General features: G+C 35.1%; 2 protein-coding genes across 3 annotated transcripts; both read left to right on the top strand.

The window, feature by feature from the left end:
- The first annotated feature begins 5,772 nt into the window (after positions 1 to 5,772).
- LOC104088272 (beta-adaptin-like protein B) lies at positions 5,773 to 16,323 on the top strand. Its single transcript, XM_009592927.4, has 15 exons — positions 5,773 to 6,064; positions 7,451 to 7,648; positions 10,291 to 10,404; positions 10,548 to 10,798; positions 11,095 to 11,230; positions 11,341 to 11,520; positions 11,652 to 11,744; positions 11,838 to 12,049; positions 12,128 to 12,191; positions 12,287 to 12,466; positions 13,797 to 13,889; positions 14,178 to 14,575; positions 14,817 to 15,006; positions 15,136 to 15,339; positions 15,756 to 16,323. Exons 1-15 carry the CDS (start codon positions 5,978 to 5,980, stop codon positions 16,053 to 16,055), a joined length of 2,700 nt encoding a protein of 899 aa, XP_009591222.1. The 5' UTR covers positions 5,773 to 5,977; the 3' UTR covers positions 16,056 to 16,323.
- A 5,379-nt stretch (positions 16,324 to 21,702) lies between these two features.
- LOC104088271 (uncharacterized) lies at positions 21,703 to 25,250 on the top strand. Of its 2 annotated transcripts, none has more exons than XM_009592925.3 (7): positions 21,703 to 21,837; positions 22,980 to 23,567; positions 23,931 to 24,078; positions 24,164 to 24,297; positions 24,634 to 24,696; positions 24,780 to 24,848; positions 24,943 to 25,250. In XM_009592925.3, exons 2-7 carry the CDS (start codon positions 23,376 to 23,378, stop codon positions 25,015 to 25,017), a joined length of 681 nt encoding a protein of 226 aa, XP_009591220.1. In that variant the 5' UTR covers positions 21,703 to 21,837; positions 22,980 to 23,375; the 3' UTR covers positions 25,018 to 25,250. The 2 variants fall into 2 exon arrangements, with proteins under 2 accessions (XP_009591220.1, XP_070038943.1); XM_070182842.1 differs by lacking the exon at positions 21,703 to 21,837 and adding an exon at positions 21,894 to 22,030.
- The last annotated feature ends 694 nt before the right edge of the window (positions 25,251 to 25,944 follow it).

Raw genomic sequence — 25,944 nt, 5'->3', positions numbered from 1 at the left:
TTAAGTGCTAAACCATTATAAACAGTTTCATACCAAAAATGAGGACCTCCTAATTTCATACAAGGATTTAACAAAGCAGAAACACCATAAATAGGGGGAATAGGGAAAAAATATTTTTTAAACTTTTTTCTCATAGAATCAATAACAAGTTTATAAATTTCCCCACCCTCTGAAAAATAAGCAAACAAATTTGCAAGTTCTGCAATATAAACTAAACAGTTATAAATAGTAGGATAATACTGCCAAGAAAATTTATTTGTAGCAATATAAATTTTTTCTAAAAATTCTACAAGTATTTTAACATTAGCTCAATCCTCATTTGTAAGGTGCTCATTATCATTACTTACATGTGCATTAAATATTGAGTTTATGGGGTTTCTATATTCATATGCAACAACCAAACTTTCATACATGTAATTCCATCTAGTTGGACAATGTTTAGGAACCTTTCTTTCTCTTAGGCCAAATTCATCGCATCTTTTAAAATATTCTCTAAGTCTACTTCTACGGTTTGAATAAAAAGCCAGTTAAGAGCCATTTTAACCTTTTAATTTTAATATTTAAAATTCTCATACCATCACCCACAATTAAATGGTAGATATGGCAAATACATCTAACATGAAAAATATCACTAAATGTAGGATTTAGCGTAGTGGTAAGCAAGGCTATAGCATTTGTGTTACTAGTAGCATTATCCATTGAAATTGATATTATTTTATCACTAATACAAAAATATCTACAATATCTATAACTGTGCTAGCAATAAACTACCTTGTGTGATGTGAATTTATTATTCTATAAGAAGTAATGTGCTTTTGCATTATCCAATCCTCATCAATCCAATGACTGGTAACAATAAGGTAATCACAGTCGTTACCACTTCTACCAATATCAGTTGTAATAGCAATACGACAATTTATATGAGTAAATAAATAGCGCAAATATTGTTCATATTCATGTTTATATTTATAAATATCGCTCTTTACGGTTGTGCGAGGAAAACCTTTATAAGTAGGATTAATGCACAAGGTTAGGATGAGAAGGAAAACTATAGGGTAAATACATAACAGTTACCATTTTTGTCAATTCTTCCCGATCTTTTTTTGGATCATAATATAAAATACCACCGGTAACAGTATTAATTTCCGGTTGAAATTGATTTGAACCGGTACTAGGGTCAACCTGACTAGGAGTAGGTAAACTTTTTCCCTCGGCCAAAGCTTTCAGATGAAGATATCTCACTTTATCTTGAGGGTGTTTCATTATATGTCTAGCCAAAGTTCCCCTCCCCCCTCGCGATCCAAAATATTTAAAAACTAACTCTGTGCCACAAGTTTTACACTTAGCCTTATTTCCTGGAATTAGTTGAGTAAAAAATAGTCAAACGGGAGATGTTTTTGTCCGTTTGCTAGGTTGTCTAGAAAAAGTAGGGGTAGTAACAGGAGTATCAAATGGGGCATCATTTGGATTAGCAGGGTTACCACTAGTTGGGTTAACATCAGGAACATGACTAGTTGGTGTATCATCATCCGGTTGAGTTTCATCAGAATCTATTTTCTCGTCATCATTTTCATCAATAGTTGGATTAGAATAAAGAGCATTCATTAATTCATTGTCTAATTGTTCACCAGATCTAATATTATGGCAAAATTGACTTTCAGTAAATTGTAATAAACTATTATCGCTATCAAGAATAGCAGGTGTAGGACGTATATGGAGTTTGGTTCGGGGAGCCTGGGGCAGTGGGGGAGGAACAAATTGAGCACTAGATTCGTCACTCTTGGATTTTCCCTTATTTTTACCAAATTGTTTTTTTAAGGAATCCATCTTAATTAATAAAGTAATAGAAAATAAATAAAATAAACAAAATTATAATATTAAAACTTAAAAGTTGGAACGAGTTTACCGAATTGACGAACAACTTGTTGAAAATTGATTATCATTGAAGACTTCAATTCACCAACTTCACAATTGTTTCACAAATTGTAACAATAAAGTAAGCAATAGTAGCAATTATAGAATAAAATTAGAGAGAGATTGTGATAGATTGATGATTTTGTAAGAAAAAATGAAAGAATGATGGGGTATTTATAGTTAAAAATAGGGGAAAAGTGTAATTATAAAAATGTTGGGATTAAAACAAAGTTGGGGGTTAAATGACTATTTTATAAATAGCCAACGGCTATTTTTTGACAGCCCAACGGCTATATTTAAAAATAAAAAATTAAAAATTAAAAATTAAAAAAAAAATAGTCGTTGGGACCGTTTGGCCCGCTAAGGAACCGGGCCGATCCCGGGCCCTGGCAGGCTAAATGGTTGCGGGCCCAAATCATAGGACCGACCCACGAGACTGGCTCAGGCCCACTAAAATCGGGCCAAACGGTCCTGGCCCATTTGGCCCGCGGTCCCGGGCCTGGACCGGCCCACTTGACACCCTTAGCTTCAAACATCATAATTCATGCTACTTAGACCGGGATTTTTATCCTTATTGAGATCGTTGTAGATTTGTAGTAATTAGAAATGTATGCGTGCAAAATACACAAAATCAAGCATATCTTTTAAATTTATATGCTCATCTTTTACTGACCTTTTTTAATCACAAGTTGCACCTAACTAAGCTTAAAGAGCCCAATCCACCGACACTAGGTATCCCATCCAATTTCTCAAAAACCCCATAAAGAAATACACTTAGCATTAAGGAGAGCATATCTTCTAATTTCTAACCTGTTCCACTACCAATATTGCTCTTTGAATTTGCATATGGTTGTAGAATCGTTGTGTCCAATGGAAGGCTAAATAACTAGAAAAAATTTATAATACACTAAAGGTCAGCTACAAAGCTTTTACAGGTCAATTATGCCAAAGTTGAACACGAAAAAAATAAGGGTTGTTAACTAATGCAAAACACACAAAATCTCCAACCATTCTTAATTTTCGATTAAAAATGACAGTCTTGTTATAGCTTATTTTTTCACATAATAAGGTGAACACTATTAGAAGATACATGTAGCACGAGAAATCATCCATAATTTAATTATGAGAAAATTAAGTGAGAAAACTACTTATTATAGTCAAAAGTAGTGTGCTTCCCCCCTTTAGTAACTGACTTTCAAAAATAAGTACATGCATTTAAAATTATGCAACCATTAAATTCCAAGTAAATGGGTAAAAGATATTCGGTAATGTCATATATTAAAATATTAAAATTTATTATATTTTTAATTTATTAATAAGCAATTTGCATCACTACAAAAGTAAATAAAGGTGAAAAAAGAGTAACTACTTTGGCAAACAAATTTGAGACCTCTATGCAATCACACAACATTGACTATGTTGTAGATATTAACCTGAGTGTTGGTATGATTGAACACATTATTATTACGATTAGTCCAGAGGTGCCATAGTATGATTGGGGGTAATGACACATTTTTCGTGAGGAGAGTGGGTGGTTTGTGTGGCGGAAGACATAATGCTCTTACCCAGTCTTGAAAGGGGTGTATAGGGAGCGGGATATTGAAATGTTTCCATATAGGTATAGCGATGTGGCAACGAAAAAATATATGGTCGATGTCTTCAGGTGCTTGTCTGCACATTGTACGGGTAGTATCTATGGAGATATGGAGATTTTTTTATGATAGAGAAATGATAGTGTGGGTAGTTTCTGTTGTAGCATGAGCCATAAGAATTGCTTAATTTTGTTGGTGGAAAGGATCTTCCAAACCTAATATAATACGGAGAATGAGATTGTTGTTGGTTAAGAGGAAGTGTTATTAATTTGTATGCAGTGAAAGTAGAAAAAGCCTATGTGGTGGAGGAATTCTAAAATGATTGGTCTGTAGTATTGGGGTTAGGGTTTAACATGGTAGTAGTGATAAGGTTGGAGAGGTGGGGTGGTAGGTCTAAGGAAAGTGAGGAGAGGTTCCAAGATTCATTAGTAACGATAGTGTTGAGAGAGACAGGTTATCTTCATGGGGGAGTAGTGGTCCATGGATGTGCTGGCGTAAGGTGGTGTTTGTGGGTAGCCAGTAGTCTAACCATAGCTGGATATGATTTTCATTTGCTATATTCCAGCCTAGTCCCTGCTTGTAGAAAGGGTATTGCCTTAATCATGCTTTTTCAAATGTAGGAAGCACAACGTTTAGCTGTGGGAGTCAATGTAGTATTTGGCGGGTATACTGTGGAGTGATATTTAAGGCGGAGGGTATAAGCCCAAAGGGCATCATGTTTTTGTAGTAATGCCAAAGTAGAGCAGTAAGTAATGCCATATTTTTTGGATATAATTTGGGTATTCCTAAGCCACCATATATTTTAAGCATAATAATATTATCCCAGGTGTAGTTGCGTTTGTCAGAGGAAGAGCCCCATAGAAAATTTCTTTGAATAAGGTGGTAGGAGATTAAGCTGCATGGCATACACGGGGATATGATTTAGGACCGAATGGATGAGGGTTGTGCTACCAACAAAAGTTAAAAACTTATTTTTCCGGCCAGCGAGCCTTCGAGTTAATTGGCCGATGAGATATTAGTAGTCAGTGAAAGTAGGTTTAGTGTTGGTTATGGGTAGTCCAAGGTACTTGCCAAAGATAGAGGTGGAGTTGTTGTTAAGGAGCGATGAGATTGTATTCTGAGTGAAAGTTGGTACATTAGCGGAGAAAAGAATTTTAGATTTGAAAAAGTTAATGATTTGGCCAGAGTGTATATTAAGCTGGTTGAAGATGTTGATAATTGTATCCGCATTTGTTTCCAGTAGCTCTAGCAAACAAAACTCGGTCATCGACAAAGAGTAAATGAGAAAGAGGGGGTGAGGAACGAGAGATTTTTATAGGTGTCCATCGTAGGATGTCAACAACTTGGTTAATTAGACGAGAGAGGGATTTCATACAGATGATAAAAATGTAAGGGCTTAACGAGTCTCCCTGTCTAATACCCCGTTTAGGTTGGAAGAATTGGGTAGTTTTTCCATTTATGAATATTGAAATAGAAGAGGTTGAGACACATGACATGATTAGTTTTATGATGTGCGGAGGAAAATTTAATTGTTGTAGTGAGTATGTTATAAACGACCATTCCAGTCGGTCGAAAGCTTTCTCAAGGTCAATTTTTAATAACATATTGCCAATTTTACCTTTTTATCGTGTAAAAGAGTGCACAACTTCTTGAGCTATGATAGCACTATCAGCCGCTCGTCTGCCCGGTATGAAACTATTTTGCGTTGGGCTAATAAGTTTTGATAAATACGGCCTAATAAGGTTAGTAATTATTTTTGTAACTGTTTTATAAATTGTATTACAGAGTCCGATGGGACGACATTGAGAAATGTCTTAGAGTTTTGTACTTTTGGTATCAGTGTAAGGAGTGTTTTATTTAGTTCATCGGGGATGGTAACTGAAGCAAAAACAGTTGTACAGATTGTAACTACAACTAGTTTTGTATCTTCCCAGAATTTTTGGAAGAAAAAAAGGATGTAGGCCATCCGGACCGGGTGGCTTGAATAGTTTAAATGATTTCATTTTATTGAAATCACTTGATTACGAAATATATAGATTGAGATATGTGACTGTTTCTTAGAACCATATGTTCAACCATAATCTTCCATATATTAACCTTCCCACATACCAATTTTTGCGAAGTTAAAGGTGTTTGAATTATTCTCCAATTTGTTATATTGCATTAGATATTTATTTATTGGTAATAAATAATTTATTAACAAAAAATATACATATAGCTGATGTTTGGAGTAACATTTTGCCACTATCCAAACAGTGTTTCACAATTAACTCGGGCATAGAAAATTCCCACGGTTAAGCACCGGTTTGATTCAGCCACCGGTTTAATACCACATTTCTGATTTCCCTGCCTTTTAATTTTGACGAGAAGCCTTACGTTCCTGCTTTCCCTCTCTTCTCCTCTATCTCTCTCTATCTGCTCTGTTCTCTCCACCGGCAGCTTCGCCGACCGTCTGATTTCGATCAAAGAGAATGAGCGGTCACGATTCAAAGTACTTCTCCACTACGAAGAAAGGAGAAATCCCTGAGCTCAAAGAAGAACTCAATTCTCAGTACAAGGTCACAAAATACTCTCCTCTTCCTGTATTCATATCGAATCTACAAAAAAACTCAAATTTACGGAATTTATTAGCTTTGCATTGATTCGATTTAATGTAATTTATGATTTTACTTTGTCATTTGAATAGTGATTTAGGATAGCCGTGGTCAGATCTGGCTAGTTTTCGCATTTGATTTGTCGTAGTAGTCTCATTAGTCCTCGTTTGTTTTGTTGATCTCAATAATTTAAGATTTTTGATTTTCTGAATGTGAATTTATGCCTTTTCAAGGTTCTTATGTTTAGTTTGAGGTCCTATTGAAGTTTACTTCATTTCCAATGAGAGAGATGTTTATGAAATAGGGAAGTTACTGAGCTTTTTTATCGAATAGAATAGTTATTGAAATTGGAGAATTATACTTAATCAGAATTCGTATTTAGTTATGCAATTTGATTTGTTGGAGGAGTCTCTAGACCCTTGTTTAATTGATCTTATTTGTGAATTATGTTTAATCACCTGTGTTTAGTTTTGAGGTTCTTTTTAATTACTCCATTTCCAGTGGGATGTTTATGAAATTGGGGAAGTTAGTGATGAATAGGTATTGCTTCTCATTCCTTAGGTATTGCTTCTCATTCCTTAGGTATTGCTTCATTTGTTTGGTTGATATCAATAAGTTAAGCGGTTTGATTTGGTTGAATATGTTATTTTATATTTAGTTTCAAGGTATTATTTCCTTAAAAAAAATATAGTTTCAAGATCTTATTGATAGTGCATTTTTGGTAGATGCTTGTGAAATCGTTATAGAATATAATAATTTTATGTCACATTCACCAGTAGTTTTGATTGAATGGAATAGTTCTTTTATTTAGAATCCAATTGAAATTACTACATATTTTTGTAGGATGCTTATGAAACTGGGGATGTAACTGAAATTGTTATAAAAAATCTACTATTTTTATCTGCTCGTTTGTTAGAATATTTGGTTGGAATTTGCATACATCTGAACTCAGTTGCATTATTGGCTCGATCCATGTGGGTTTGGTTGAAAGAATGTTTCCCGGTGATGAAATGCTTTTAGAAACTAGATGTCCGTTCATTTGGTGAAATGATACATCTTTACCTGTCCTTTTAAAACTGGTTGCTTCTGATAATCGTAGACATTTGTAGTTGAAAATTGTTGCTATACAATGAACTCAACATTTTCAGTCTTAATTTTTACTCAACTGAATCGTGACGTTATTCAATTGTGGCTAAGTTTTTTGATGAAGATAACTTTTTATTTTTTTTTATGAAGATCTAATTTTGGCTAAGTTGTGTTTTTGAGTCGTGAGGCTTTTTGTTGTAGCCTTGCCATTCCATTTATTTTTTTTTAATTTGGTAGGTGCTTATATATCTGTATCAAATGCAGGACAAGAGAAAAGATGCTGTCAAAAAGGTTATTGCTGCTATGACTGTTGGGAAAGATGTTTCTTCACTCTTCACAGATGTTGTTAACTGCATGCAAACAGAGAATTTGGAGTTAAAGAAGCTTGTATACTTATATCTTATCAATTATGCTAAAAGCCAGCCTGATCTTGCTATACTTGCCGTAAATACATTTGTGAAGGTATTTCCGTGACGAAACTCATCCTTAATCATTTGTCTTCTGTAAATGTTGTGGTTTTATTCTTCTCATTACCTGCTGATTTGTTCTTTATATGTCGATCTTCACCCATATGGCTACCAGTGTTTTAAAAGGCGTGAGCGTAAGGCAGGGCGTTTTACATATGCCTCAGCGGGGCGTAAGCCCCATAGGTATTTATTTTTTAATATTTTATAAAATAATATAATGACAGTAAATATTTATAAACAGGTAAAATTGCATAAATATTGAAGAAAACTATATATATGTGTGCTCCATCCCCACAAAAAACTAATCAAAACAATCTATTATACGTTACTTACAAGCACAAGTAATTTGAGTCAAAGAATAAAGTTTTCTATATGGAGGAACAAAAAGGATGATTAACCTGCAATTTGAATTTTGAATTTGCTGCTATGAAAAAGAATGTAGTTCTCTTTGTATTTGTAAAAAAAAAAAATATTCGTTGCTTTTGGGAGATATTAGTAGACTAGCGGACAAGATAAAATATTGGGAAAACCATGAATTAGGGCTTAAATCAATAAAAAAAGATCTTTACTTTTAAATTTAATACTTTTGAGTTCCTTTTTAAACCTTTTGAGTAATTACCAAACTGACTTTTGAGAATTTGGGTATTATATGAAGGACTAATTCAACAAATTTTGTTTTAATTTGAAAAAGTCTCTGGGGCTTACTCCTTACTAAAAAATCGCGCCCCGAACGCCCGGGCGTACGCCCCAAATTGCGGGGCGTACGCCTCTTGAGACTTTCGCCCCACACCATCGCCCCGGGGCATTTTTGGTACGCCTCGCCCCGGGGTTCGCCCCAGAAACGCCTTTTAAAACAGAGATGGCTACTACAATAAAAGCGTTAGCATTCATCATTGATCTAGACTTCTCAACTAATCTGTCTCATTTACCTATGATTGAGAATAGGGAAGTATTTATAAAGCTTTATGTCTATCTTTTGAGTGGTGTAATGCAAGTCTCAAATGCTCATGATACTCCATTACCCGGTCTGCAATGAGAATTGAGATCGGAGGGGCTTTTCTATCTGATTTAATCCTTCTGTATACCCTTCTTGCTTTTCCAGAGATCATAATGTTTTTCGCTCTTCAATTGAGTAGCTCCTCTTCTTTATGAGGAAAAGAATTTTAATTAGTTCCTCTTTGTTTGTTTGTTATATTGAGGTTAGTGATGCCTAGTAATTGGACATGGTACATTAACATAGAAATACACCCAAAGACATGAAAAATCTAAAAAAATCAGCGGGACATGGAACAAATAAGACTATTAAATTCTGTTGGCAGGTATTCAATGTATAAACCATAATCTACCGAGAAGAGATCTTGGACCTTGTGATGAGCCTTTTCCGAGATAAAGGTTTTTCTACGAGCTCCTAGATAATGAACCATCGTGAAATCGTGAAACTTACTTTGCTTGATAAGTAACAAACTCATGCCTTTCAATTTAAAGTAGGTTTCAATTTAAAAAAAGGTAGGTTGAATAGGGAAGAATAGGTTATGTCTTATACTTTCTTTTCCTTTTTTTCTTTTGATAATAGTAGTGTTATACCAGTTTGCGCAAAGATCACCTAATCTACCTGGTATCTGCTACTTCCCAGCAAACACATCAGATAACTCTGTCAAGCAAAGTTTAGGCGGATCAAAGAATTCACCTGATGGCGTATTTGTGAAGATCACAACTTTGGTCCCAAAGTTGTCTCTCCAGCTCTTTCTCATCCTTGCTAGAAATACCTTGTTAATGCCTCCCTCTTTCCCAAAGAAAGCTTTTTCAAAGAGAGTAGGACAAATAGTGTCTTTTAACAGTTTGAATTTCAAGGAAGTTCTAAAAAAAAATAAGAACTTTTTTGGCTGTCCAACACGGTGTCCAGATGATGTCCAACCTGTCCAGTTTGAATTTGACTTGAGCATCGCTGGACGGTGGAGTGTGGCAGCACAACCTAGTGTCTGTGCTCCCTAGTGTATCAGAGGTTTAAAAATAATGTGTTTAGCTTAATTAACTTGTTTTGTTGAGTTGTATACTTGTATTTATCCCGTATGGATTTTGTAAGGGATTCCAAAGGGGTTTATAAAGGCTGTCAGCTACTTCATCCGTTGTCCTATGGTTTGAGTTGAATGTTCAAATTCTTTCACATGGTAAGACCCAACCTTTGGGAGGCTCGTCTTAGCACCTGTAGGTCTGAAATACAGTTCAGGTGTGAACATTCAGAATTGGATCACATGCAGGAGGGTGTTGAGTTATACTGTTGTCTCACGTGGGTTTTATAAGGGCTTCTACATGGCTTTATGAAGGTTGTTCACTATTCCATCCATTGCTTTAAGGTTTTTGATTTGGAGGCTCAGATTCTGTCACGTGTTCGCTCAACATTTATAGAACATACCGCATTTGCTTTGCATTTACATATTATATTTAAAAAATTTCCCATTTGTCATCTCCTTCTAGTGGATGGAGCATTGCATGATAACAATTGGTTTCCAGAATCCGAATGCCACTTAATCATGCAGATGTTTCTTATTACTCATTTGAATTGGTTTCCTTGCTGCCCTAGCATGTTGTTTCTGATATCTTATTAATGGCGTCTTATGGTTTTTGCACTTTTTTCAGGATTCACAGGACCCAAATCCTTTAATTCGTGCTTTGGCTGTGCGGACTATGGGATGCATTCGTGTTGACAAGATCACCGAGTATTTGTGTGATCCCCTCCAACGTTGCCTTAAGGTGAATTTACAGATTTTCTCTTCCCCTGTCTGCTCCTAGTTTTGAAGCCGGATCTTTTTGATTGATTGACATTGGTCTGGAACATAACAGTGCACGGTGTTTTCTAACTAATCAATGCAATTTGTCTGTTCTCTTTCCATCAGGATGATGATCCTTATGTTCGTAAGACAGCAGCTATCTGTGTTGCTAAGCTCTATGACATAAATGCCGAGCTTGTGGAAGATAGGGGTTTTCTAGATGCTCTTAAGGACTTAATATCTGACAACAATCCTATGGTTGTTGCAAATGCTGTTGCGGCTCTTGCAGAAATTCAAGAAAGCAGTAGCAGACCCATCTTTGAGATCACCAGCCATACACTTTCAAAGCTTCTAACTGCTCTGAATGAATGCACTGAGTAAGCTTGTGGAAAACTAATACTGCTACCTTTCTCAATGTGAAATGTGCTAGGGATTGGCGAATTACGTAAATTGTGAACACTGTTGTAAAAATTAGTCGGCATGTCACAGGACATTACATTCACTTCATGTTATTGTTTTGTTGTCTACTAGATTTGTTTTGTTGTCTACTAGATGCAACTTTATGGATTGTCTTCTATTACGTCCACTTATTGCGCTTTTACATCTGTTTTGTATAGAACTTGTTTATGTTTGCTCCTTTGTTCTTGAATGAGATAATGATCTCTGGATATAGGTGGGGTCAAGTTTTTATACTGGATGCTCTTTCCAAGTACAAAGCAGCTGATGCTCGTGAGGCTGAAAATATAGTGGAGCGAGTCACTCCGCGATTACAGCATGCAAATTGCGCTGTTGTTCTTTCAGCTGTAAAGGTCGGATTGTTTCCTTTTTTCTCACAAACTTACTTTTTCTTAAATGCTTCAGCATGATTAGCATTGCCAATATAAGACATTCCGCTAATAGTCATTTTCCGCTGTTGCAGATGATACTCCAACAGATGGAACTAATCACCAGCACTGATGTAGTGCGGAACCTTTGTAAGAAGATGGCTCCTCCTCTTGTAACGTTGCTTTCAGCAGAGCCTGAAATTCAGTATGTTGCATTAAGGAACATAAACCTCATTGTACAAAAGCGTCCGACAATCCTTGCACATGAAATCAAGGTATTTTTCATGGTGTTCCCTCGGTACTTGCATTATTAGCGGCAAAAACTCTATTTCCTTAGAACTGTTGGACTTATCTGTAACTAAATCTGGAGTAGTAGGCTTTGCTTCTAATATTGTTCTGTTGCTAGGTATTCTTTTGCAAGTATAATGATCCTATATATGTTAAAATGGAGAAGTTAGAAATCATGATAAAGCTTGCTTCAGACAGAAACATAGACCAGGTAAATCCTTACTGCTTTGATTCAGTTTAGTTCCTCCAATGTAGGTTCCTTCTTATTTTTTTTGCATCATTCAAGTGGTTTATATGCTTGCAGGTGCTACTGGAATTCAAAGAATATGCTACTGAAGTGGATGTTGACTTTGTCAGAAAAGCTGTCCGTGCTATTGGGCGCTGTGCCATCAAATTAGAGAGGGCTGCTGAGCGCTGTATCAGCGTCTTGCTTGAATTGATTAAGATAAAAGTAAATTATGTTGTTCAAGAAGCTATTATAGTAATCAAGGATATTTTCAGAAGATATCCTAACACGTAAGTATCTTCGAAGTCTCACATGCTAAAGTTGAGTCTTTGTCTTTTATTTAACTTTCGACGTGTCTTCTTTTTCAGCTATGAGTCCATAATTGCTACTCTGTGTGAGAGTTTGGACACTCTCGATGAGCCAGAGGCAAAGGTAATAGAAGATCTTTCCAGAAGTTGGCTCTGGAAAGTTGTTGGGTCTACAATCTTTTCACAGATTTTGTAACTGCTTTGTCTCTTCGTTGACAGGCATCAATGATCTGGATTATCGGTGAGTATGCTGAAAGAATTGATAATGCAGATGAGCTCCTTGAAAGCTTTCTAGAGAGTTTCCCGGAGGAACCTCCCCAAGTGCAATTGCAGTTGCTGACAGCAACAGTCAAACTATTCCTCAAGAAGCCAACTGAAGGACCACAACAAATGATTCAGGTATTTCTTCTTGTCACGTCATCAAGTGATCTATTCTCTTGTTATATCATGCAATATGTTAAAATTTGCAGTCTTATCAATTTTAAAGATAGAAAAGAATCCAATTTTAAAGATAGAAAAGAATCCAATCTAGTTTTCTAATCAATTAGTTCTCCAATTTCCTTAATTCCCTTCCTTATTAAGGCCAAGAAACTTCATAAATTATCCTCTTTATGCAGGAGTGTTTTATATGCTCCCTTGATATAGACCATGAATAAGAGTAATCAATTTACTAAATAGATGGACATATTGAGTTTTTCTGAATGTAAAGCAATGAACGAAAAGGGTTATGCACCTTGAAGCAATGTTTTTAAAAGTGAAAAGCACAGAAAGGTGACAAGGTCCACGAGGCTTGAAATAATAAGCGAGAAGTGAAACCCACAAGTTACGGAAAATTAAAAAATACCAAACATATATGAATTTTTTTAGCACTATAATAATCAAATTGCTATTTAAATAACTGATTTCAGCATTCAATATACATAATGTCAATGTTAATCCAGCCTCTCATAGCTGACATTCAAAGAATTGACCATTCTCTGCTTTCCCAAAAAAAAAAAAGAATCGGCCCTTCTCTTTAGGATCACTTTGTCTGTCGTTGTGTGAAGTGCACACTTCTCTGAAGCGCATGGCTTGACACATGATGCGATAGCCCCTTGCTTTGCCTCGCTTTATTGCTTCATGGCTTTCAATAACACTGCTTTGACGCTGATATTGATAGTCATGAAGTAATAATTGTTAGATTATTTTAATTCATAAATTTGAGGGTGTGAAGAAAATGGATATTGGGCCTAACTTAACCCCCAAACCTAGCTCATGAGGATTGCCCAAGACCATATAAGGCATTCCTTAACCAATCTGGGATACTTAACAGTCCCTCTCCCTGCACGGCTAGGAGATGATGAGCAGTATAACATGTGGGCCCAACACTGGGTAAATCAAGAAAATAGATGAGTCTGAATATAGCTCATGAGGCGTTGTCGAAGACATGTAAGGAGTCAACAAATCATTTTGGACACTTAACGGAGGGGAAGTTCGTCGAATTATTAAAGTAGAAATTGAGATCAATGCAATTTAACCAGCATAGCGATTTTATTCGTTTCTTTTGTTAACTTCATGTTTAAATGTTACTTTTGTTTAGTCCAACTACAATTTGGAGTTAGACTGGTTTGTTTTTGCAGCAACCATGGTCATTTCTCTTACAGAATTGATGCTAACTGCTAAGTATCTATCTGTTTTATTTACTTATTTATTTGTAAAGTTGATTCAGTAGATATGACCTTGCTCATAGGTGGTCTTAAATAATGCCACTGTGGAGACTGACAACCCAGACTTGCGAGATCGTGCGTACATATATTGGCGTCTTCTCTCAACTGATCCTGAGGTACGTGCAAGCAAATGCTTAATTCAACTTTTGGCACTTCTGTTTGGGCTGTCCCAAGAACCTTTTTATGACTTCAGCTTAAAAAAGCTCTCTTTCATGAAAAGAATAGACTTTCTGTCTTGGGGGATATAGTTAATATAAGGATTAATAACTTTTTCCCCTTGGCTGCTACTTTCTTTGCTCCTAGTTATGTAAGTTTCAATTTGAAAAAATGAGTATGTGTGTAGTTCTATGATTTAAGTTAATCTATGGATATCTAGTTATAACAGACTCCTTTCCGTATTGCAGGCAGCAAAAGATGTTGTGCTAGCTGAAAAGCCTGTGATTAGTGATGATTCAAACCAACTCGATCCTTCTCTCCTCGACGAACTTCTTTCCAATATTGCTACTTTATCCTCTGTCTATCATAAGCCTCCAGAAGCTTTTGTTACTCGTGTGAAGACCACTCAGAGAACTGAGGAGGAGGAGTATACTGATGCAGGTGAACAGGGCCTTTCTGATTCTCCTGCTCGTGTTGCAGAAAGTGGTGCCTCGCCTCCAGCTACTGCAGCTCATGCTCAGCATCCTGCAGCAAGACAACCAGCTGCACCTGCAGCTCCTGCAGCCCTGCCTGATTTACTTGACCTTGGTATGGATAACAGCAATAGTGCTATTGTGTCGGTTGATCAGCCTGCAACCCCTGCCGGGTATGTACAGTTCGTTTGCGTTAGTACTATAAAGACTGTCTTTGCGATGTCTTATAAGGTCACAAGCATAATGATTGAAGGCGGTCATTTCTCTCAATTATGAATCTGAAGTTATCTACGTTAAAGGAGTTCGCACATCTTTTTTGTTAAATTTGCTCACCTTTTTGTTTGACCATTATGTTTCAAACTATTTGAGATCACGTTCATGCAAGCACTTATGGAGTGTTGACTTTTATTGCAGCCCTCCTTTACCTGTTATAGTGCCAGCGTCTACTGGTCAAGGTTTACAAATCAGTGCCCAGCTGATACGGAGAGATGGCCAGGTATTTTACAGCATGATGTTCGAGAACAATACCCAGATTCCTCTTGATGGCTTCATGATTCAGTTCAATAAGAATACATTTGGTCTTGCTGCCGGTGGACCTCTCCAAGTGAGTATCATGTTGCCACTTGTCTGTAGTCTTTTCACATAGTATTTATGTTACTATCCAGTGATTGATGATCCTTCTGTGAATTCTACTTCTCTTTGGTTGTTCTCATTGCTGTCTTGTGCTCAATAGGTTCCTCAATTGCTACCTGGGACATCTGCAAGCACCCTCTTGCCAATGGTTCTATTCCAGAACATTTCACCTGGCCCTCCAAGTACCCTTTTACAGGTTGCAGTAAAAAATAATCAACAACCAGTATGGTATTTCAATGATAAAATCTATTTCCACGTACTTTTCACCGAGGATGGGAGGATGGAGCGCTCCACTTTTCTTGAGGTAACAATACCTTGTTGAATTCCTATCTAGATTTATGCATTGGTCACTGTTTGGATTGAGGCATATACTGATTGTTGATTGATATATGTATTACTACCATCTACTCAAGTTAATGGGGCATAACATGTGTGAGCCTCGGCTTTGTTTTTCTCTCCTCAGAGGAATTATTTATCATCTCTCGCAGCTCCTGTCAATTAAAGGCTATTTGCATTTAATCTGCATTCTTTAGAGTTCCACTTCCAACAAATGACTGAACTCCTTTCAACTCCACTCCTTTATAGATTTGTTTCGCTGCCTCTTTTCTTTATTCTCCATATTTTACTCTATCTGCTTTCCTTCATTGTATTTCCTATTGTTGTGACAACCACCTAACCAAGTTGGATGCTTAACACTCGGTACCTCTGCTTCTTTGCCAGACTTGGAAGTCACTACCTGATTCAAATGAAGTATCAAAGGACTTCCCCGCAGCTGTTATAAATAGTGTTGAAGCAACCCTTGATCAACTAGCGGTATCAAACATGTTCTTTATCGCTAAGCGCAAACATGCTAACCAGGAGGTGCTGTATCTTTCTGCCAAGATTCCTCGAGGAATTCCTTTCTTGATTGAGTTAACAGCAGTTATTGGAACCCCTGGTGTCAAGTGTGCCGTCAAGACGCCAAGCCCAGAAATGGCTCCTCTCTTCTTTGAAGCCGTCGAGACTTTGCTAAAGAGTTGATATCTTGCTTGTCCTCTCCCTTCTATTTATTTCCCTTGTGATTTTGTTTTGGTTCTCTTCTATTCGGATACGTCTTATTTTGTTGTGATTAATTAGCTTGAGTTTCCAGCTTGAACTGTTAATTCATGCTCCATCCTATGTTCAGCTCTTGTTATTATAAGGGTTTTTATTGCACGAATCTTCAATCTTCTCAGCTGTATGGAATGTATTTTAGAATTTTTTTTGTAGCCTCTTTATATTTGATGACATTCAGATTGGATTTCACAAATTTGTCATTTATCCGTGAACCATAACCAAGATTATTCGTAAACCATTAAGAGCTGAACCATTGTTTTGCTCCAATTACCAGAAGGTTTATTTTGGAACTAATACTCGTAAACCATATGAATCCTCGAACCAAAGAGTCATGGATCCGCTTTTGTCACTATGGAAACAACTGCAAATGCAGAGTATTAGACGGTTTAATTTTTGTCAATATCTTAGAATTGTCCCTAATTATTTGGAGCTAGTAAATTTACTATTAACTGTCAGTTCTATTTATCTTCAGAAATGCTGCCTGATAAACGTTGGCAGCAAGTTTGGCTTGTCTCCGTCAAATTCAAACTCCTATCACACCTTGAGCTCCTACGTCGAGACTGCCGACACGTTGAATTCAACTATTTGCCAAGGGTCGCTTCGCCTTAATTCCTTCACAAGTATTTGTCTCTCATATTTTTGAGCCGAGGCTATATCGAAAACTACCTCTCTATTTTACTAGGGTAGGAGTTAGGGCCGGTTCTAATGTGTTAGTAGTAAGACTTGTGCATTACGCTCCCAAATTTTGGGCCCCCCATTTTTTTTTAAGGGTTTATAGGTATTTAAAAAATAATATTTAGTACTTTTAATACAAAAGTAGAGTTTTTAATATAAAAGGAAAGAAAACTCTTTAGATAAATAAATAAAATAATAATTTGACTTACTTAAACATGGGTAGATGAATAGTTTTCCCAACGTTTTAATTTTTCACTTCTTACTCCTTCATTAAATAACGTGTAAAAAATTTTATTCTTCCTTTCTTAATTTGTCCAAGTCAATCTTTATTTTCCCGATCTCTTCATATTTCAGAAACCTCTACATATTTTCTGTCTTTCTCTTTAATATTCTTACTCACTTTCTTTCTCCAAGAAATTTAAGCTTCTAATAGTTCTATACTTCTATTGCTCTATAAAATCTTATTTAAAATTAACACTATCTCAAGAAAAATTAAATGAGTTGGCTATTATTAAAAAAATGAATTATTAGGGAAAATCAACTATAAAAAGGATTATTAACGCTTTGCATCTCAAAAAGTTAGAAAAATAGACTTTAAATAAAAAATATATCGTATAACTTTCTTTTAAAAATTTAGGTCTCATATTAAATTTTGGCTTTAGGCCCCGCATATACTTGAGCCGGCCCTAGTAGGGGTTAAGTATGCGCACACACTACCTTCCCCAAACCCTACTTGTGGAATTATACTGAGTTATTGTTTGTTTGTTTTAGGTGAAATAATGGAATTAAATACATTCAAGAGTTGAAAAAATGATAGTGAAAGTTGATATTTTAGCTGTATCATCTTTTGCTATAGAGCATACACGAATATGAGAAACATAATACTTCACCATAGTATTTGAGACAAATTTTCTTGGTTTTTAAACATCTTAGTAATGCAATAGTTTTCAATTCGATTCCACCAATTTAGTGTTTAAATCTCACTTAGATTACTATTTCTGAATCCATAAATATCTGCTCCTTTTTCCCCATTATTTCGTGGGTCTAATTTTAAATAAACCTGCTACTAAATCGTTTTCAATATTTTTAAGGTATTAAAAGGTCATAATATTTCTTAATATTATATATCTTTTTTAAAAATTTGAAGTTTGGCTGAGCAATCAACTGGCGCCATGTTATAGTATGTTGGTTTGGTTTTTTAATTCATTACATTACGATAATCCAAGTGTCTCTTCTTCAACTGCTTTTGGGACCATTTGTATGTTATAACTGTACCAATATCTACTTATTTTACAACTCAAAAAGTAAATGGGGCAAATATTTAATGTATATTTTTAACGTTGCCAATCATTCATTCAAAGTTTTTCCCTCTCAAGTTACACTTTTGAAATGAGGAGTACAGCAAAAGCCAATTGAAATTTCCCTCTTCACACGAATTGAAGTGTATTTGAACAAATAGAAACTTGAAAAGAGACAGCAAAAATTCTTTAGTATATTATACTCCTCCTTTCCGACTTAAATATATTTATTTTTTAGTTTGTTCCAAAAAAATAATCACTCTTCTATCAATTTAAGAATAAATTAACATAAAATTCTCATTTTATTTTTAATAACAAGCTTTTATAGCTACACAAATTGTATAGTATATTTAAGATCACATATTTTAAAAGTCTTATCGTCACGTAAATACTATGGCATATTTAAAACAATTAATATCAAAAGTCTTTATTTATTTTGTAAATTTCGTAGTATTAAATATTGTGAACTGTATATACCTCTTGCCACCCCCCCAAAAAAAAAACCTTTATATTCCTCTTTGCCTAGTACTAATTACTTTTCAAGTTCAAATATAAAAATTCTTACAAAATGGACAAAAGAGTTAATGAAATGCCAGACTTACCTGGAAAAAGCTTTCCACATTTTGACTTGGTATATTATAACTCCTTTTATTTTAGTCTATAAATTGGCTTGTGCGTATGTGTATTTGTGTTATTTATTTATTCATCTGGTCATATATACTGTCAGAAACTGAACTTAAAGAAGGTGAAATCTTCGAACCTACGCAGGATTATTGTCTTTATCAATTTTAATGTTGGGTGCGTGGTTTCTCACGTGCGAGACCTGAGATCGATTCTACTCACTAGCAGTCTATTTAAACAGAGATTTAGAGCTCATCGCATCGGACTTGCCTCGTACAGTTTATATCTCATGTGTAGTTTGCAGGTTATTCCACAGTGAGTAGGTTATCCAATACGTATTCGAAAAATAGTGATAGCGAGTGTTTCTCGGAGAATTTTTCATAAAAAAATAAATATTAAATATCGAACACATAATGTAACATTATGTAATTGGGCTTGTCTAGTACGATTTACTAGATTTGTTGTTGTTGTATAATGTAACATATAATAGATTTAAGGGTGTAATTCAAAAATAGTCAAATTTATAAGTGGTAATTGAAAAATAGCCACAATTTCAAAAGTAATCGAAAATTAGTCATTTTCCATGTAAAGATAAATCTGAACCAAAATACTGTTCAAAATCCGAAAAATATTCCAGCATAATATACTCGAGTTCGAATTTTTTACATGTGAACTTCCAGCATAATATACTGGAGTTCTAGTATAATATATTGGGTTTCTAGCATAATATACTGGTCCATCATAATATGTTGGGAGTTCATACACAGTTACAATCTCCAGTATATTATGCTGGAACTTTCTGTGTGCTGGAGTTCCAGCATAATATGCTGGAAGTTCATACACGTGTACCAATCTCTAGTATATTATGCTGAAACTTTCCGTATTGCAGCAAAATAGTGACTATTTTTCAATAATCTTACAAACACTGGCTATTTTTGAATTATCAGTTCGAAAACTGGTTAGCCCGTACTATTTTCACTAGATTTAATGATAGGAAGTGAAAGTTGAATCTATCAAATCTAAAATTTGATTCTATTCCAACATAATATATGCACGATTATCACCTCAGTATCCATTAAAAATAATTCATTTTTGGTTTAAATGTAAAACAATAAGCTAAATTCTCTGGGATTGTGAAACCAAAAAAGTACTTTAAGCAGTAATTCACTTACAATATAGCTCCAATAAGACGTGTGCAAATTTTAAATAAATTATTTAAAAATTGCTCTTATATTATTTAAAAGGGAATAAATAATTTGTAAGCTTTGTAAGTCAAACATCATACATTATTTACAGAAAGAGCACAAATAAGTGTACAAAAGTAAAATCACAAAAATGATACGAATCACTCCCCATATTACGACTAACGACAGAAAAAAGTAATTGCAGAGCATGTGGGAGTGGTCCCTACATTTTTACTCACCTGGGTCCCACTTCTATAGAGAGTGACGTGGGTCCATAGGGACCCCACTGGAGTGCGGTATGTTCTTTCAAAAATCTTTTAATTTTATTTTCGAGAAATTTGTGCGCTCCAGCTGCCTCGTAAAACGAGCGGATTCCAAATCTATATTCAAATTTACTTAATAAATTCTCCAAAAATACACAATTCAAATTCTCTCTCACACACTTGCACCGAGTACAAACAGTTGTGAATTAAGGTACAAACGATATATACTTTTGCCCTTTGTTAGGATAAGATCCGACAGCTGTATGTTTACTGACACGTGTACGTTAAACTCGTCCCTCAATTATTTTCCCTCTCTTTTGGTTTTCAGTTTATCTTCAACCGGCTCAGCTCGGCTTATGAGCATGGATGTTATTTACCTTTATACCCTTAATAATAGCAAATTATTAGGGGCTAAACGGCCAAAAGAGATAATCTGAGGGCTGATCTTGTTCGTTGATGTAGTTGCCGGAGATGTACCAGACAAAGTAGAACCAAAGCTTAAAATTTGACAAAATGCAAAATTTTATCTTCAGTATAAATTAATTGTATTAGCTAACTATAAACTATATATAACCTATATATATTATATACATATAATCATAGACGAATAGACGGATTCATAATTTGAAATTTATAAATTTCTACAATGATTTCGAGTTATATATGCAATAATAACTTGATTCCCAATCAATTATTTATAAATACTTAGTAAATTTCTTAATACAGATATAAAATTTAAGCAAAAATTACCGATTTTACGGGAACTCATAGCCTTAAAGCTGAATTAGTCCCTGCATATAATATTGATATATTTTTTGAGAAACTGAGCTTGTTTAAAGTATAATTTTCATTTAAATGTATTTGGTTTTTACTGTGCTCTCGTACTATTTTGGCTTATTTTAGTGTGTTTTCTTCAACTAAATTTAAGAGCCCGTTTGGATTGACTTAAAAAATGACTTTTCAGTAAAAATAGTTTTTAAACCAAAAAACAATAAGTTGGGGTTGTCCATCATATTGTTGTTGATTTGTTTTAAGCAGTTTTTAACTTATTTTAATTGCTTTTTAACTTTGTTAAACATTAAAAAAACTAAAAATAGCTTAAAAGCTGATTTGACCAGCTTAAAAACTAATCCAAATATCCTCTAAATCAACAAACTATTAAACTATTTTCCCATGTAAAATACCTTTTCTGTCACAATATATGTGACACATGTTTTTAAATTTGTTTCAAAGTAATGCTTTGTCTTTATATTTAAAAGCAATTTAAGTTTAATTTTTTTTATTTAAATTTAAATTTTAATAAGATGATTTATATTCATATAAAAATGTACGTGTGATTTATTTTAAATTATTGGATAGAATGTACCGTGTGGTCGCTATCAAAAGCCTCGGATTCCTTTTGTACGTCACCGGTCCAGAGATCGCATTCAACTCGACTTAACACGCAACAAAATCGGAAACTGAGCCGGCTCAATTAGCCGTTAACTGTTCAAACCGGTTTCAATATAATATAAAGCAGACGAAAAGAAATGAAAGAGATAAGGAAGAAAAAGCCAATTGACCGTACAACAAGTGGGTCTCATCTTCTCTCTCCTCTCTCTTCTTTTTTTAGCAGAAGGAGAAGCAGAGTCGTTTCCATTCCAATGGCAGTTGTGAAGCATTTACTGTATGCTCTTTCTCTCTCTAGATATTTCTCTCTCTCTCTCTCTCTCTAGATTAGTCTCTGAAAATTCTTGCATTTTGTGTGTTATATCAGATGGCATTTCACTCAAATCTGACTCCAAAAATCTCGTTTCTTTTGGCCTCTGAAATTCACTGTTTTGCTTTGAGTGACTCATATTCGCATTGAACTGCGATACGTACGTTAACTGTAACGGATTTCACTTGTTTGCTTTGCTTGAATTTTTCACTGTTTTCTGTTTTATGCATTGTGAAATATTCATTTTTTTTTCACTTTGAAATTAAAACAATTCTGAGCTCTTCTCTAACTATCACTTTTTAAGTTTCTCAAAATTTTTGGTTCAACTAATGTAACGGATTCAGTATGATGTTAAATCAACAATTTTGAGCTCTTCTCAGCTTTTCAATTTTCTTTATTTTAATTTTGCCTTTTAAACGACTTCTTTTTGTTTACGTTGGTGTATTTTTAATTATTCAAGTGAAGAAGTTTTCTTCCGAGCTAATTGAAAGTCACAGAACTGCGATTTGCGAGCATTTATTGTTTATGAGTGAGCGTTTATTTCTTAATGTAGCCTCATGCGTATTGCTTCTGCGAAAAAATCGTCTGTCTTTTTAACTTTTGCATTTTTTTAAATTTTTTTGTGAGATATCTAATTTTCATCTTAAATGCATGCTCTGGTACAAGCTAACTGAAAGTTCTGTAACGGAAAGGTGAATTCGAAGCATTAGCTAGTAATTTTGATTGAATTTGAGAGCTTAAGCTTAAATTATTTGCTTTAATCTTCAATTGGATAGGAGAAGTGACACTGGTAATTGTTTTTAAGTATGTGTATATGTGTGTGTGAATGCACTGTAGATTTTAGTGGATCATGCATTTTTGCATTTATTATACTCATGTAAAATCCGTGAATTGCTGGTTTTAATAACTTGTTGGCTCATAGCATTCAACATTCCATAAGAAATTTCGTGTCAGTCTTATCAGATCCTAAAAATCACTACTTATATTTTTCTCTCTCCTTTGAGTATATATGGCTGGCTCTAGGAAAATGCCTTGATTGGACAGAGTAGGCATGCTTTGTGGGAATTATATCGCTACCCTTTTGACATTCTTGATATTTGCTTTTTCAGGAATTCATTTCAGATTGGGGGTTCTGGATGATTGATTCCGATTCTTGAAAGTTAAAAGGTTGGAAGTCCTTGTCAGTGAAGCCATTTTGAGGTGAATCGTGTAATTAGGAGTGAGATCCTTGTGAAAGGAATCTTAATTGAGATTCTTGGGATTTAGTTCTGTATTGGAAGTTGGTCTACGTGACAGAAGTTGAAGTTTAATCTGCTACCAAGTTGGCTGTTATTAGCAATTTTTTATTTGATTGTCTGATAGAAATGAGGAGCTAGTGAGAAAGGATTATTCATCATGTTGAGCTCTGCAGTTTGGTTGCGGAGTAACAGTAGCTAACCTAGACTGATCTCTGTTGTTATCTTCATTAGGTTCACTGTGATTAGTTAGTTGTTTAGACGTGCAAAATGCTGGAGACTCAACTATGTCCTTCTCGGGTTTTATCGCCTTTCCGTGAAGAGAGTGGTGATGAGGAACTGTCTGTTCTCCCGAGACACACCAAAGTTATTGTGACTGGAAACAACAGAACCAAGAGTGTTTTGCTAGGGCTTCAGGGAGTCGTCAAAAAGGCTGTTGGGCTTGGTGGTTGGCATTGGCTGGTGAGGCCTCATTCTTTTTAGATTGTGTGTTTGTTTTTTTCTATTTACCCATAAAAGTCAAGAATGATTCTTCTTCTCTTTGACAGCTTGACTTAAAATAACTGCTGAAATGGCTTCTTAATTAAGTTACTCTTAATGTAGTGCTATACGCTTTACTTTAATAGCAAAACTTTGTGTGGACTTGCTGGCAAAGTGAAATTAACTTTACATGATTTCTGTTTGTCAAATAGTTAAGCTTTGGACCTTGCTGTTGTGAAATCTCCTAGTTAACATCCTTGTTTTCCTTATTTTTTTTGTGATTCTGTTGTCTGTTTGATTTTGGAATCAGTTGGAGTACTAAACTTCTTTCTCTCAAAACTGAAGGTTTTGAAAAATGGGGTTGAAGTCAAGCTACAGAGAAATGCATTGAGTGTGCTAGAACCTCCCACGGGAGATGAAGAAGATGATGATTATGACTTTGATGACTCAAGCAGTGGTTCAGATATTGGTGAAAAAGAAAGCCATCACTTTGGTCAGTCTCCATTATCTGAACTTTGTTTTATCAACTCTTCTAAAGAGGTTTCTTATTTGATTAAAATCCTCCTTCTCTTTGGTAGCCACTGGTGTCGAGTACAGAAAAGTGAGCAAGCCTAGAGTTCGTTATACAAGGCCCACATGGGCCTTGTCTGGACCAGCAAAGACAATGAACCGTGGCAATTGCAGAGAAGTTGAACCTAACTATTTGCAACCGGTAAGCACGTTAGTAGAGATTGACTCTGTCCAGTGTTAGACCTGCCATTCATTTATTTGAATTGCTCTGTCCAGGTTACATTGCGTGTTTGCATTCAAAGTGATTAAATTATAGTAGTATCTTAACTGGTATTACAGAAACTCAAATGAAGTACAAATAGTATAAGATCCATTATGTGAATTTTGTGACTTGTTCTTTATGAATTGGAAGGGCCTTTCTATACCTGCAAGTCTGTCAATATATGCTGCTTGAGGCTTAATCATTGGAAAAACTCATCTTTTATTGAACTAACGGTGCCATACTTGATTAATTAATTTGTTTCATTTGGACTATCAGAGATTGAACTTGGCAAAACTAGGAACTGGTTCACTATGGAGATACTGGCGGAACTTCAACCTTGTAAGTTTCTTCCACTGCGGATCATTTTCAATGATCAATGAAACATGTCTGTTCAAGTTAGTAACAGTTTTGCATATGTGCAGGCACATATTAACCCTAACCCGACAAAGGAACAACTGCTTAATGCTGTGCAGCAGCACTTCTCATCGCAGGTCTCATTCGTTCTCTTGCTATGCTTAACTGCATAATCTACTTGCCTTAGCTCCAAGTTTTACTAATGGATGCTTCCAATCGTAATCCGTGCAGCGAGTTGATGAGGTACAAGTGGTGGTGGAATTTATCCGTGCGGCCAAGAGATTAAGATCAGCTGACACCCATTGAAGAACTGATAATAGCGTAAAATTGAAGAAGGTTGGATTATTATCTGTAATATAATGCACATATAGAGTAAATATTATGAACCTCTAACTTAGTTCAGCTAATTATAGACTCTACTAATGGAGACTGGTGGGAGCTTCTTTGTTAGCTAATCACCCCCTAATTGTCTCCCGGATCCTAACCTTGTATTATGCGGCTGTGACCCGGTTGATATTTATAACCTTTGTTTCTGGTGTGATTCTGTGTTACATTAGATGTGTCTTTATTTTTATTTTTTTGTTTAGAGTTATATACTTCTCGAGACATTGATAGTGATGATTCATATAGCTGATCTGAATTTACTTCTGTACTGAAGCGCAGATTGAGTTGTTTCTTGCGACTCTTATAATTTGGCAAATATGTTTGTGAATGCACCTTGATTTTTAAAAAGCTGATTTCATAATTTAGTTTCTTTTTTCTACCCTAAAAGCTTTAAGTACGTTACGAACATAAAGCCATTTTAAAACCGAATCGTTTGTACAATACAAGAGCAAATTTAGTCCGTCTTTTCTGACTAATTGGTTTTTCTCTTTTTTTAGCTGTAAATGTAGACATTCTAGAAGAGGAAAAATATCTAAAAATATTACTAGTATTAAATTTATTAATATGTATAAAAATTGGTGGATATGGAGGCCAGGCTGTTGTAAATAGGTGTCACGGGTCAACAATATGTTGGCATATGTAGACCCATGGTAGGGTCTTATTTTATGTAGTATTAAATATCTACCAACCGGTGAGATACTACTTTTGTGCAACCAAACCTAACATACGCATGAAAATAAATATATTAAATCATCAAGAAGAGTTGGGTGGTCCGGTAAGTATATCTTCGTTCTTAATTATATACGTCTCGGCCTCTTCGTTCTTAATTATATACGTCTCGGCCTCTCG

This window comes from Nicotiana tomentosiformis, chromosome 8, assembly GCF_000390325.3.
Source record: "Nicotiana tomentosiformis chromosome 8, ASM39032v3, whole genome shotgun sequence".
Taxonomy (NCBI): domain Eukaryota; kingdom Viridiplantae; phylum Streptophyta; class Magnoliopsida; order Solanales; family Solanaceae; genus Nicotiana; species Nicotiana tomentosiformis.
This window is presented reverse-complemented; position numbering and strand designations above follow the sequence as displayed.

Excerpts from the sequence above, each read along its gene's own strand:
- LOC104088271 (XM_009592925.3), top strand. The coding sequence starts at position 23,376 with ATGCTGGAGACTCAACTATGTCCTTCTCGGGTTTTATCGCCTTTCCGT. Across the intron at positions 23,568-23,930 it reads TTGGTGGTTGGCATTGGCTG|GTTTTGAAAAATGGGGTTGA; the intron begins GTGAGGCCTCAT and ends TCAAAACTGAAG. Across the intron at positions 24,697-24,779 it reads ACTGGCGGAACTTCAACCTT|GCACATATTAACCCTAACCC; the intron begins GTAAGTTTCTTC and ends GCATATGTGCAG.
- LOC104088272 (XM_009592927.4), top strand. The coding sequence starts at position 5,978 with ATGAGCGGTCACGATTCAAAGTACTTCTCCACTACGAAGAAAGGAGAA. Across the intron at positions 6,065-7,450 it reads AACTCAATTCTCAGTACAAG|GACAAGAGAAAAGATGCTGT; the intron begins GTCACAAAATAC and ends TATCAAATGCAG. Across the intron at positions 11,745-11,837 it reads CAGACAGAAACATAGACCAG|GTGCTACTGGAATTCAAAGA; the intron begins GTAAATCCTTAC and ends ATATGCTTGCAG.